We start from the raw sequence: 13,441 nt of genomic DNA on the forward strand, positions 1-13,441 counted from the left end.
ATCAGAAGTGGAGCAGCTGGGACTCGAACCCGCGTCTATATGGGATGTCGGGGCCACAGGTGGAGGATTAGCCCACCACGCCACCGCGCTGACGCTGCAAAAATTTCTTTGACGACCAAGAGCACAACTCATAAAAGGAAAAAATGGTAAGCAATATCACAATTAGTAACTTACTCTCTGAAAGACATTGTTTAGAGAATTGGAAGACCACAAGACTGGATAAAATATTTGCAAATCTCATTACCAAAAAAGAATCTATATCCAGATTATCTGAGGAACTCCCAGAAACTCATAGGAAAACGGCGCGGTTCTCTAGATCAGCGTAAGCATTGCACAGACTTTTCCCCAAAGAAGATGAGCAGGAGTCGGAGACGCACCTGCCACGCAGGCCGGCATGCTCCACGCAGCTTCATTTTCTTTTTCAAAGATTGATTGATTGATTGATTTCAAAGGAAGAGTAGCAGAGAAAGGTATCGATCTTCATCTGCTGCTTCTCTCCCCAGATGGCCGCAACAGCCAGGTCTGGGCCAGGCTGATGCCGGGAGCCGGGAGCCCCATCCAGGTCTCCCAGGTGGTGGAAGGCCTAGGCGTTCAGGCCAACATCCGCCGCTTTCCCTGCATTAGCAGGGGCTGGATTGGAGCACCTGGGGCCAGAACGGAGCAGCCAGAACTAGAACTGGCACTCCAGTATGGGAGGCTGGCGTCCCCGCGGCAGGCCGACCTGCCCCTGGATGAGCCATGCTCATCTCCCACAACCCCACAGCTCCGTCTTGCATCCCAGGCCTCCTACGGAATCTCCTCGTGCTCTGGGATCCATTCCCTAGGCAAGGGTGAGCTAAGACCACAGGGAGCGCCCACTGCCGTCCTACTGACCTGTCTGTACTGTGGTGTAGAAAACAGGAGACTCGCTGTCCCCAGTGTTGGCAAGGACGGGGCGAGGCCGGAACCCGCACGGACTCCTGGCAGGCATGCAGACGGTGCTGGCACCTTGGGAAACCGCTCGGCGGTATTTTTAAAAGTTCACCATAGGCCGGCCGGCGCCGCGGCTCACTAGGCTAATCCTCCGCCTTGCAGCGCCGGCACACCGGGTTCTAGTCCCGGTCGGGGCGCCGGATTCTGTCCCGGTTGCCCCTCTTCCAGGCCAGCTCTCTGCTGTGGCCAGGGAGTGCAGTGGAGGATGGCCCAAGTGCTTGGGCCCTGCACCCCATGGGAGACCAGGAGAAGCACCTGGCTCCTGCCATCGGATCAGCGCGGTGCACCGGCCACGGCGGCCATTGGAGAGTGAACCAACGGCAAAGGAAGACCTTTCTCTCTCTGTCAAAAAAAAAAAAAAAAAAGTTCACCATAAAGCCTTAGGGCCCAGCAGTCCCAGCCCCAGGGAAAGTGAGAACAGGCGCGGGGCTCCGGGCAGCGTTTGAAAGTCCTGCTTGGGACACCAGCACGCACGCGGGGGCCTGGCTCCATGTCCGCTCCATTCCTAACCCAGCTTCCTGCCAGCGAGCGTCGTGGGAGGCTCAGTACTTGGGTCCCTGCCTCTTACTGTGGAGACCCGGCTAGCGTTCTGGGCTCCCGGCTTTGGCCTAGCCCAGCTCTGGCTGCTGCAGGCATCTTGGGAGTGAACCGGGGACAGAAGACCTCTGTGTCTGCCTCTCAAATAAAATGTGAGGGAATAAAAAAAAAATGTTTAAGTGAAGACAGGCTCACACAGAGCCTGGTTCACAAATGTTCCCAGCAGCTTTACTCCCAACAGCTCCCCCAGCCGGCAACAATCGGAACACCCACCACCTCCTAAGGGATCCCACAGTGTGGCCCGTCCTCACAGGGGCACTCTGCGGCGGCATGCGGTACTGACACCTGCTGCCCCGTGGGCGAGCCTCAGACACCTGCTACGGGAACAGCAGAGACGCCCCAGACAAACGGGGGCAGAGGGCGACACGTGGGTCCTCGGGGGCTAGGGTGGGGACCGAGTTACTGCGTCCAGCATGAGGGAGCCCTCGCACAGGGCTGTGGCACAGCTGCACGACTTTGTCAGTTTACTAAAACAGCTGAATCGTGTGCTTATGAGTGGTGACTTGGGGTATGAAAATGACACCTCAATAAAGCTGTATTTTTTTTTTTTATTTTTATTTTTTGACAGGCAGAGTGGACAGTGAGAGAGAGAGACAGAGAGAAAGGTCTTCCTTTGCCGTTGGTTCACCCTCCAATGGCCGCCGCGGCCGGCGCGCTGCGGCCGGCGCACCGCGCTGATCCGATGGCAGGAGCCAGGAGCCAGGTGCTTCTCCTGGTCTCCCATGGGGTGCAGGGCCCAAGGACTTGGGCCATCCTCCACTGCACTCCCTGGCCACAGCAGAGGGCTGGCCTGGAAGAGGGGCAACCGGGACAGAATCCGGCGCCCCGACCGGGACTAGAACCCGGTGTGCCGGCGCCGCTAGGCGGAGGATTAGCCTAGTGAGCCGCGGCGCCGGCCAAAGCTGTATTTTTTTTTTAAGTTAAACACACCCACATCCTGTGATCCAGTCAGCCTATTTGTGGGCCTTTATAAAGCTAAGGGGAAAGCGTCGGTTGATTTTGTGTGGCCTGCGTCCCCTGTTGCACGTCCCAGCTCCTCTGCTCTGACCCAGCTTCCTGCTAATGCACACCCTGGGAGGCAGCAGATAACGGCCTCAGTGCTTGGGCCCTGCCACCCCTGGGAGGCCCGGAGGGAGCTCTGGCCTCAGCCTAACTCCAGCTGTTGTGGGCATCGGGAGAGTGACCAGTGGAAGGGCTCTCTCTCTCCTCTCTCTCCTTCTCTCTCCCTCTTTCTCTCTCTCTCTCCCCATGTCTTCTGTCGCTCTGCCTCTCAAATCAATCAATAAAACTTTCAAAAAAAAAAAGATTTATAATAAAAAGAAAACAACTAGAAGTGTAAGAAATTATCCGTACAGAGCCGGGATGTGCGTCCCCAGCAGGTGGATTTGAGTCTCGAGGCTATCCAGAGGTGGTGGCTTCATCAAAAGGCGGCCCGGACCCGATGCCCTTGAACAACCCCCGAGCGAAGCACCCTCCGGCCCTGCTGGGAAAGTCGCAGTCACCTGCGGGCTGCCGCCTTGCTCCGTCCTACCTGCCTGCTGCCTGCAGTCCACACAGCAGCCCAGAGCCTCGTGCAGAGGCAAGTCAGCTACGTCACGCCTCTGCTCAAGTCCCCAAGTCATCCACCTCGCTCACAGAAAAGGCCGAAGTCCTGCCCTTGGCTGCAGGACACCGAGTCCACCCCCACTTCCGTCCACAAGGAACTGTTCTCTCCATCCCTCGCTGTGCTCTGACCACACCTGTCCCATTTTGCTTCTCAGGGCCGCTCCACACGCTCTCACCTCAGGGCCTTTGCATATGTGGTTGCCTCTGCCTAGAAAGCCCCACCCAGGTGGCTCATGACATCATTCCCACTTCCTCATTTGTTTCTTCAAATATCTTCCCAGGGAGGGCCCCTCCAAGCACACTATTGTTACACTGCCCACATTTTTTTAAAGATTTATTTATTTATTTGAAAGGCAGAGTTACAGAGAGAGGGAGCCAGAGACAGAGTTCTTCCATCCAATGGTTCACTCCCCAAATGGCCGCAATGGCCAGGGTTGGGCCAAGCCGAAGGAGCCAGGAGCTTCTTCCGGGTCTCCCACGTGGGCGCAGGGGCCCAAGCCCTTGGATCCTCTTCTGCTGCTCTCCCAGGGCGTCAGCAGGGAGCTGGATGGGAAGGGAAGCAGTTGGGACACAAAGCAGCAGCCATATGGGATGCTGGGATTGCAGGCCAGCACCAGCCCCACATCTTCCTTTTTTACCCGGTTCATGTCTGCCTCACCCACAGAGAGTCCATACAGGCAGAGACTTCTGGGGCCAGCGCTGTGGCAGAGCGGGTAAAGCCACTGCCGGTTCGAATCCTGGCTACACCACTTCTGATCCAGCTCCCTGCTAATGATCTGGGAAAAAAGATGGTCCAAGTCCTTGGGACCCTGCACCTGTGCGGGAGATGCAGAAGAAGCTCCTGGTTCCTGGTTTCAGATTGGCCCAGCTCTGACCGTTGCAGTCATTTGGGGAGTGAACGAACCATTGGATGGAAGACCCTCCCCCCACAGCCCTGCCTCTCTGTAACTCAGCCTTTCTAATAAAGTAAGTAAATCTTTAAAAAAAAAAAAAAAAAGGCAGAGCCCTTCTGTCTGCTGTGTTCACATCTGTATCTCCAGCAGCCTGGAACTGTGCCTAGCACTTGTGAGGCGCTTGGAGATTTTGCTGAATTACAGGCTGGGCTCTTGCGTGCACGGTCCACACGTGTGACTGGGAGCTAAACGCTCAGTAACAGCTGGTTGTTCTTATCTCAAGTCTGGGTCTAACTCAGAGTCGGAAAACCGCGCCTGCGAGGACAGAGTGAGCCAGCCGACGTCTGCCACGAGGGCCCCTGTCAGGAGGAAGCTTGCAGAACCCGGGCTCTCCCCCTCCCCAGCGCGTGCAACAGTGGAACATTCCCGGCTCCGGACTCTGATGAATAACGTCACAGACATGATAACTGCAGGACGGAAACCCCCACCTTCCGCGTTTCCCAGAACTCCCAGGGACAGCTGAGGCAGTCTGAGCAGCCAGAGAGGAGCCTGGCCGTGACGGGGAGGAGGTCACGGGTGCCGCAGTGAGCTGCGGGGTGCGGCCCCGAGCAGGAGGGGGACAGCAGTCAAGTGCGTTGTAAGCAGCATCTTGCTAAGACCGGAAACTACTCATGCATTGCAGAAAACTGGCAACTCCTTTAAAAAAAAAAAAACTTCTTATTTCACTTATCCATGGTCGTGTGTCCTACATGACAGTGCATTTATAACTCTAGGTCAGGGTAAGAAGTGAGTTTGAGGGGCCGGCGCTGTGACACAGTGGGTTAACACCCTGGCCTGAAGCACCAGCATCCCATATGGCCGCCAGTTCAAAACCCGGCTGCTCCACTTTCAATCCAGCTCTCTGCTATGGCCTGGGAAAGCAGTAGAAGATGGCCCAAGTGCTGGGGCCCCTGCACTCGTGTGGGAAACCCAGAAGAAGCTCCTGGCTCCTGGCTTCGGATCAGCTCAGCTCCAGCTGATTGGGGAGTGAACCAGCAGATAGACCTCTCTCTCTCCCTGCCTCTCCTTTCTCTGTGTAACTGACTTTCAAATAAATAAATCAATCTTAAAAAAAAAAAAAAAAGTGAGCTTGAAGGGGTGTGTTCTGGTGTAGTGGGCTAAGCTGCCGCCTGGGATGCCGGCATCCCACCAAGTGCCTGCTACTCTGCTTGCCAGCCAGCTTCCTGGGAGGCGCAGGTCACAGCCCAAGTACCTGAGTCCCTGCCACTTACACAGGAGACCCCCGGATGGTGCTCCTGGCTTCAGCCTGGCCCAGCTCCAGCTGTTGGCATGGGGGGGGGGGGGAGTAAACCGGTAGATAGAAGCACTCTTTCAGATATATACTTTTTTAAAGGTATATATATATTTAAAGATTTATTTATTTGAAAGTCATAGTTACGCAGGGAGAGGAGAGGCAGAGAGAGAGAGGTCTTCCACCCGATGGTTCACTCCCCAAATGGCTGCAACTGCCGGAGCTGCGCTGATCCAAAGCCAGGATCCAGGAGCTTCTTCCGGGTCTCCCACATGGGTGCAAGGGCCCAAGGACTTGGGCCATCTTCTGTTGCTTTCCCAGGCCACATCAGAGAGCTGGATCGGAAGTAGAGCAGCCTGGACTTGAATCAGCACCCAAATGTGGATGGTGGCACTGCAGGTGGCGGCTTTACCCACTTATGCCACAGCGCCAGCCCCTCAAATACATGCTTTTTAAAAAGGTTAAGTTTGAAGGTCAGTGCCATGGCTCACTAGGCTAATCCTCCACCTGAGGCGCCGGCACCCCGGGTTCTAGTCCCAGTTGGGGCGCCCGATTCTGTCCCGGTTGCTCCTCTTCCAGTCCAGCTCTCTGCTGTGGCCCGGGAGGGCAGTGGAGGATGGCCCAAGTGCTTGGGCCCTGCACCCGCATGGGAGACCAGGAGGAAACACCTGGCTCCTGGCTTTGGATCGGCGCAGCACCGGCTGTAACAGCCACTTTGGGGGTGAACCAACGGAAGGAAGACCTTTCTCTCTCTAATTCTGCCTGTCCAAAAAAGTAAGTAAGTTTGAAAGTCACAGGAGTTGGGGAAATTAAGTCATGGGCTCCACCCCCTTCCACCCCAGCTGCCGAGTTGAGCCAGTCCTAACGTCTCTGAGCCTCATCTCCACACAGGCTGTGCACGCTGGTTAGTGAACACACAGTCCCAGCGCTATGCCTGCCCAGGTTTCCAGTGGCGTTGTTAGTTCTGTCCCTGAAAGGCAGAGGGCAGAACAGGGCATGGGCTATGCTAGGGCAGGGCTCTCGTTCAAGTTTTCCCTGTGGTCCGGTTCTGCATCACAGTCGTCTGGATGCCTGGCAGCTATCACTAAGCAAAACTCTGAGCACGTGTTCCAACAGGCATCACAAGGAGGGGTCTCCTAGCTGTTCAGTGCTGGCCGCCAGGAAAAATGGGACTGTCACAGACACTCGGGGACGTGGCCTGGGAACCTGGGAGGAGCAGCTGGCTGCCGTCAGCTACACCACAGGGCCTCTGAAACGGGTGTGCGGGGACAGAGAAACTATCACACCCTGGCCCACGCCTGAGGGCCCTGCAGAGAAGAGAGAAGGAAAAGCAAAGTTCGCAGCAGATCCTCCGGGGGCAGCTGGGCGGCCCGGCCGAGTCGTGCCAAGTGAAAGCTGGTTTGCAGTTACAACGCGGCAAAGAAATCTCTCTGGAGCTCCGGGCCTTAAAGACCAGTGACGTCCCTTGTTCTGCACATCTGATTCTCTCCGTGACTGAGGAGCCGCCCACGAGCAAGGCGCGGTGGGAACTCCCCAGAAACAAAGCCACCGTCACCTCCAAGCCCAGGAGTCTGCCCGAACCTCGAACTGACGGGAAGAGGTCTGATGGAAGGTTTCCAACTAGGTTTTATTTTAGGTTCCAATATTATGAGCAATGATACAGGAGTAATTCAGGCAAGTACACTGGAGAGGAATCACTGTGTGGGGGCCGCCTCGCACTCCAGCAAACGAACAGACAACAGAGAACAAAGGTAGCAGCATCGAAGTAAAGTGCTTCCGGCCACGTCTTTCTGAAAGGGTGGATCTCAGTGGCCCGGATTTGGCTTGTGTAAGAAGCTTCAGATTTCATTCATTCCCCAGGGGCTATGTTGAAAAAAATTCATGTTTATTCTAAATAACTTTTTCAAAAAGAGCACAAAATTCATTGGAATTGTGTGATACTGATTTTCCTGACATGGTGTGAGCTGACCCCACCCACCCAGGCCTGGCCCCGCTCCAAACCCCATCCCATCACCCGTCACCCTTGACAAAGTCCATCTCTCAGGCCGCAGGCCAAGGCAGACCCAGCATCTGAGGACAAGAGGGGATGCAGACATCACCTGCACGGAGGCCACCAACTCACTTCCCCGAGATGGACGCTGCCGGGACACGGCCAGCACGACACAACCAGCCGGGCCTGCCCTGCCTGGGAGCCCGATCCGGCTTTCCCCAGGCACTTAACCCCCTAGGCTGATGAAGACAACAAACACTTGCCAGGTCGGCGTGAGGCTCTGGGCGGCGGGGAGGTGGGGCAGGGGGTGCTGTTTCCCTGTTTCCTGGCCACCTGCAGAGCCTGGCACGGGAGAGTCCAGAGCACTGTGGCCAAGGAGGGGTGGGCAGTGCCTCGCAGGGCTGTAGCAGGGTGCAGTGAAGTTGGTGGGACTGGGGCCCAGGCCTGGGAACGCCTCACACAGCAAGGTCCATCGGGGTTCCTGTTTGTCCATTCCAGCGTCCAGCCAACCCAGGCAGGGCTCCCCTCAGCCTGCCACCAGGGTGCTCACCTTCCCCCACCTCCCTCCCACTACGTTCTTTAACCACCTGGACAGGCCAGCTTTCTCCAGGACCACACGGGCCGAGGGCTGAAAGCAGAGCAAGGGACATGTATCCCTCCTGGTCACGTGATGACCCACCCCCCACCCCACGGCACCACATGCATCCCACATCCTCCACGTCCCCCTCCTCAGCCCTGCACGTCCCTCCCTCCTCTGGGGTGCTGGGCCTGCCTCTGTTTTGAGGTCCTAAGACCAGCAGAAGAGTGGCAAACGGGAGGACGCACGGCGGCTGGAGGACCAAACCCAGCCGAGCCGCATGGCCTTCTCGATGGTTCCCGAGGCTTCTGGGGAGACCGCCCAGCGCCCCAGTGCAGCCTCCCTGCCGGCATGCTGGGGCACGAGGAGGGCAGGGGTGCAGGGCCACAGGGAGCTGAGGGTGTCTGCCTAACACGTGCCAGGTCCGGTCAGTCACCCTGAGTCGCTGACATCTGAGACCGCATCAAGTCACCAACTGATGCTCAGTCAGGTGAGGCTGACAAAGCGGACAGGGGCCCTGGCGCCCCGGCCCACGCGTGCCCAGCGTGGTCAGGTCTCCACGGGGTGGGGGATGGGCAGATCCTCCTGCAGAGCAGGCAGAGGGGAAATGACTAGTGCTGAGGGCTCGGGACAGTGGACACAGGGGTGTTTCATTAGGCAGTGGCAGGGACCAGAGCTGCACGCGTCCCCGGGGCCCCGGGAGCTGCGGACTGGCGGCCCGCCCTTCTCTGCGAGGCCCCGCTCCGCGGACTGGCGGCCCCGCCCTTCTCTGCGAGGCCCGCTCCGCGCTGCCCACTATCTGCTGGGCTGCAGGTACTGGTGCGTGAACATGTTCAGCTCGCTGTCCAACCAACCAGCCTTATTCCTGCAAAGAAACGGTTCGTTTGCAACACCGAGCCACTCCCCAAGGCCTGTGACGGGGTCCTCAATCAGCCTCCCTTACCCCGCCTACTTCGTGATGGCCAGGAGGGCACTAACGTTGCCAGGTCCCGTGCTCCGGGCTCTCCTGACCCTCGGAGCCGGGGTCTGCTTCCGGGGGCACTGCCTACCGCACTGCTGGGAGCTGTGTCGCCCCGCTGTCAGGCCAGGGCTTGGGGGCTGACACGTGGCCCTGCCAGGCTCAGCCGTGTCCCCAAGGCTGACAAGCAGCAGCCTGAGGGTCCCCAGTGGGGAGCAGCTGTCCCAGGGTGGGGCCGGGGTGGAGCACATCTGCACAGGCCGGGCACGAAGCGCGGGGTCCGCACATGACGTCACCACGGGCCGAGGACTTTAGCAGAGCCCTCCCACCAGCAGCTCATGAAGTCTGGCTCCCACTACTCAGATAACAACACTGACACAGGAAAGCTGAGCAGGACCAGACCCCAGGGCTCCTGTCTCACACTGGCACCCCCGCTCGCAAGCTGCTGAGGGAACTCCAGGCTCGGGAGATGGTTCAATCCTGCTTCTGCCAGTCCAGCCGGAAACCAGCGTCCCCATGGGGAAACATGGTGCTACTGCCCCTTCCTGGGCTCTGAGAGGGACTCAGTGGAACGTGGGGACAGGGCCAGCCCACTGCCAGGAGACTCACACGCAGGGTGTCAGGCCACCGAGCACAGGGGGCCTCGAGTCCTAGCCGGGCCATTTCCTAAGGGACTCTGGACAAGCTACCCATCTTCCTACTTAGGAAGCGGAGTTGACCGAGCTCACGGGACGGGCAGGGCGGAGCGGAGCAGCGCGTAAGTGCCTGAGGCGCTCCCTGCAGAACAGGGCCTGTGAGCTGCAGCCTCATGGGGGCGGGCCGCCTGCTGCAGTGACGTCAGCAGGTGCCGGGGCAGTGAGAACCTTCAGGGCCGGTCCTCATGCCCAGCAGGGCCTGGAAACATCTAACGCAAGTGAGCAAATCCTCGCCAGAGACGCCCGCGTCCGTGCCCCGGGAGGACGCAGCAGGGCCGCCCGCGTCCGTGCCCCGGGAGGACGGCAGCAGGGCCCCCCGTGTCCGTGCCCTGGGAGGACGGCAGCAGGGCCGCCCGCGTCCGTGCCCCGGGAGGACGGCAGCAGGGCCCCCCGTGTCCGTGCCCCGGGAGGTTGGCAGCAGGGCCGCCCGCGTCCGTGCCCCGGGAGGTCGGCAGCAGGGCCGCCCGCGTCCGTGCCCCGGGAGGACGGCAGCAGGGCCGCCCGCGTCCGTGCCCCGGGAGGACGCAGCAGGGCCGCCCGCGTCCGTGCCCGGGGAGGACGGCAGCAGGGCCGCCGCTCGGCGCCCGGGCAGCCTCACCTGAGCAGTTTCGCTTTGCTCTGCAGTGAGTCGAGGACCTCGATTTTCTTGTTCATCGTGGCGATCTCCTGCTCCAGGTTCTCCCGCGTGACGTCGACTTGCTGGCATAGGTGAGCAAAGGTCCCAGACAGTTCCCTGGTGGAGACGGGAAGTCAACCGGGCACCCCTCTGTTTGCACAGGACGCCATCAGTGGCCAAACCCCCCAGAGCAGGCCAGCAGCTGGGCCTGCTCACCTCACTGACATGGCTGTGCCCTGCCGCTTCTGGGACGAATCCTAACTCCCGCCCCCCTGGCATCACCACGGTGTGGGAAGCCGCAGCCCTGAGCAGCACAGCCCGGCCGGGCACAGACAGCAGCACTCGGGTCCCGCCTCTGCTGCGGCTCAGCCCCCAACCGGAGTGCCACACAGCAGCACAAACAAGGACGCAGCCGCATCCCACTGACCGGAGACACCTGCAGGAACACGCTGCTACGTCCGTGGCCACGCCCTGCAGGGAACCTCTACAAACTCCTCCATCAGATCCCTCTTCGTCCCGTCCCTTCCTCCCCGGGGGACCAGCATCCTACTGCCCCAGCCCAGGCGTCCCTGAGGGGCCTCTCCCTGCTGATGGCCTCCAGGCCGGGCGGGGCACTCACTGCTGGACCTGGTGGCTGCAGTTGGAGCCCGTGTAGCTGATGATGAGCTGCAGCTTCTCACTGGCGTACTCCACAAACTGGCGCTTGAAGGCCCTCTCCTTGGCCTTGGTGGTCCAGGTGAGACGCTCGTAGACGTAGAGGAGGCCATAGAGCCCGAAGGAGAGGGCGATGAGCCGCCAGCCCACGGCCTTCCACACCTGCAGAGGCACACGGTCAGCCCAGCCAGCAGCTCTCTCTGACCCAGCCCTGTGCTCCCGGGCCCGTCCCTGCCAGGGCTGTCTCCAGAGCCCCAGCCACGGAGCCCCCCCCGGGCAGCTGGAAACGAGGGAAACCTGGTGTCGGCTCGGTGGCTGACACCAAGAGGAGGTGGGGCCCAGAGCCCGGGGCCAGGTAAGCAGAATTCTTGGGTGAGTGCTGGCGTGCTCTGAGCAACGCCGCCCTGAGGGCCCTGACGCTGCACCTCAAGCACGGGTTCCCCTGGTCTGGGGTGCACAGCACGGTTCACGGCAACCGGCTGGGGTCCGAGACCACAGGGCTCAGAGCTCCCAGTCGAGTGGCCACCGTGCGGGCTGCATGAGCTGAGCAGGCCCCTGCACGCCTGGTTCCTTGTTCACGTGACAGACACGCGGGCTCCGACCACTCACAGGACGCCCCGAGCACGTGACAGACACGCGGGCTCCGACCACTCACAGGACGCCCCGAGCACGTGACAGACATGCGGGCTCCGACCACTCACAGGACGCCCTGAGCACGTGACAGACACACGGGCTCTGATCATTCACAGATGCCCTGAGCACGTGACAGACATGCAGGGTCTGACCACTCACAGGACGCCCTGAGCACGTGACAGACACGCGGGCTCCGACCACTCACAGGACGCCCCGAGCACGTGACAGACACGCAGGCTCTGATCATTCACAGATGCCCTGAGCACGTGACAGACATGCGGGCTCCGACCACAGATGCCCTGAGCACATGACAGACATGCAGGGTCTGACCACTCACAGGACGCCCTGAGCACGTGACAGACACGCGGGCTCCGATCACTCACAGATGCCCTGAGCACGTGACAGACATGCAGGGTCTGACCACTCACAGGACGCCCTGAGCACATGACAGACACGCGGGCTCTGATCACTCACAGGACGCCCTGAGCACGTGACAGACACGCGGGCTCTGATCACTCACAGGACGCCCTGAGCACGTGACAGACACGCGGGCTCCGACCACTCACAGATGCCCTGAGCACGTGACAGACATGCAGGCTCCGATCACTCACAGATGCCCTGAGCACGTGACAGACACGCGGGCTCTGACCACTCACAGATGCCCTGAGCACGTGACAGACACGCAGGCTCCGATCACTCACAGATGCCCTGAGCACGTGACAGACACGCGGGCTCCGACCACTCACAGGACGCCCTGAGCACGTGACAGACACGCAGGGTCTGACCACTCACAGGACGCTCTGAGCAAAAGACGCTGCACGATGGTAGCACAACTGCCAAGCACCGCACCTCAGCCCACGGCCCTCTGCCGGGTCCCTGAGGACCAGGGAATGTGCCACCTGCAGTGCAGGGGCAGGGCATCTTGCTCTGCACCCCTCGTCCCACACACTGGGAGTGCCATGGCTCCACCACCCCAGTGTCCACAGTAAAGAGAACGTGCCCTCACCCCGGGGTGTGCATGACCCCGCAGCAGCCAGGGCGTCTTCAGCCCGAGGCAGGGGGAACCTCTCTGACAGAGGGCAGCCTGCTACCCAGGCCTTGACGGGGGTGGGGGGGACAGGGCCACAACGCAGAGCTGGAGAGCTGAGGGTCCACGAGCCAGCTGCAAAGTTCTGCTCTGGTCTCCCCAGCTGCAAGTGAGAAAGCCTCTCTTTCAAGCCTACTCCTCTCAAAAACCAAGTTGCCAAAACCTCAGGCCACTCCCCACCCCACCGTGTAGCACAGGCCCTACAGGGAAAGAACGAGGCCTTACAGTCAGATGGGGCCAGGGTTCAAATCCTAGCTGGGCATCCTTGACAAGCCACTGCCAATCTGCCCACGTGGGAAACAAGAAAGCTACAACCCAAGTGTCCCGCTGGCCGAGGGAGGCTTCGACGGGTCGGTAACTTCCGTGAGGGGCTCCGGCCACACAGCCGTCCACAACAGCCTGCCAAGACCTGCGAGGCCAGTGCAGGGCTCCCCAGGCCCACCCACCCACCCCTCTCCCCACCTGCCCAAGCAGGCCTTGCTACTGACCACGCCTCCAACAACCAGGATGCCCATGGAGGTCCTGGACGTCAGGGAGGCCAGGCCCGTAACCATGGAGACCATGAGCTCCTCCTGGGTGAGTGAGCCCTGTGGCAGTGGGGGCATGCTGGGGTTGGCTGGTGTCAGAGGCACAGGGCGCTGAACCTGGAGAGAGAAATGACAGAGGTGAGCAGAGTTTGCCGAGCCTCATTCGCGGTAACCCTTGGTGACCCTCAAGGCTGGGGAGCTGGGACAGGAACACACAGGGCGGCTCATCCCTTTCCGAAAGGCAAGAGGAGGGGAAATGAGCCCTGCAAGCAGCAGACGGGAGAGGAAGCTCTTGCCCCACACAGCAGCAGCCACGGCCACGCCTGCTCCCTTGAGCACGGTGCCC

The 13,441-nt window shown here is 60.1% G+C and overlaps 1 protein-coding gene across 4 annotated transcripts in view; it reads right to left on the reverse strand.

Annotated features, from left to right (window-relative positions):
- Positions 1-6,966: 6,966 nt before the first annotated feature.
- Positions 6,967-13,441, reverse strand: part of MFN2 (mitofusin 2) — a 29,689-nt gene continuing 23,214 nt past the window's right edge. For all 4 annotated transcript variants that reach the window (XM_051834362.2, XM_051834364.2, XM_070079268.1 and 1 more), the window contains 4 exons: positions 13,057-13,212; positions 10,814-11,010; positions 10,177-10,311; positions 6,967-8,790 (listed from right to left, as the gene is read on the reverse strand). In XM_051834362.2, coding sequence (XP_051690322.1) covers positions 8,721-8,790; positions 10,177-10,311; positions 10,814-11,010; positions 13,057-13,212 — 558 coding nt within the window. In that variant the 3' untranslated portion in view covers positions 6,967-8,720. The remainder of the gene's footprint in view (positions 8,791-10,176; positions 10,312-10,813; positions 11,011-13,056; positions 13,213-13,441) is intronic.

The sequence above is a fragment of the Oryctolagus cuniculus genome, chromosome 7, assembly GCF_964237555.1.
Source record: "Oryctolagus cuniculus chromosome 7, mOryCun1.1, whole genome shotgun sequence".
NCBI lineage: Eukaryota > Metazoa > Chordata > Mammalia > Lagomorpha > Leporidae > Oryctolagus > Oryctolagus cuniculus.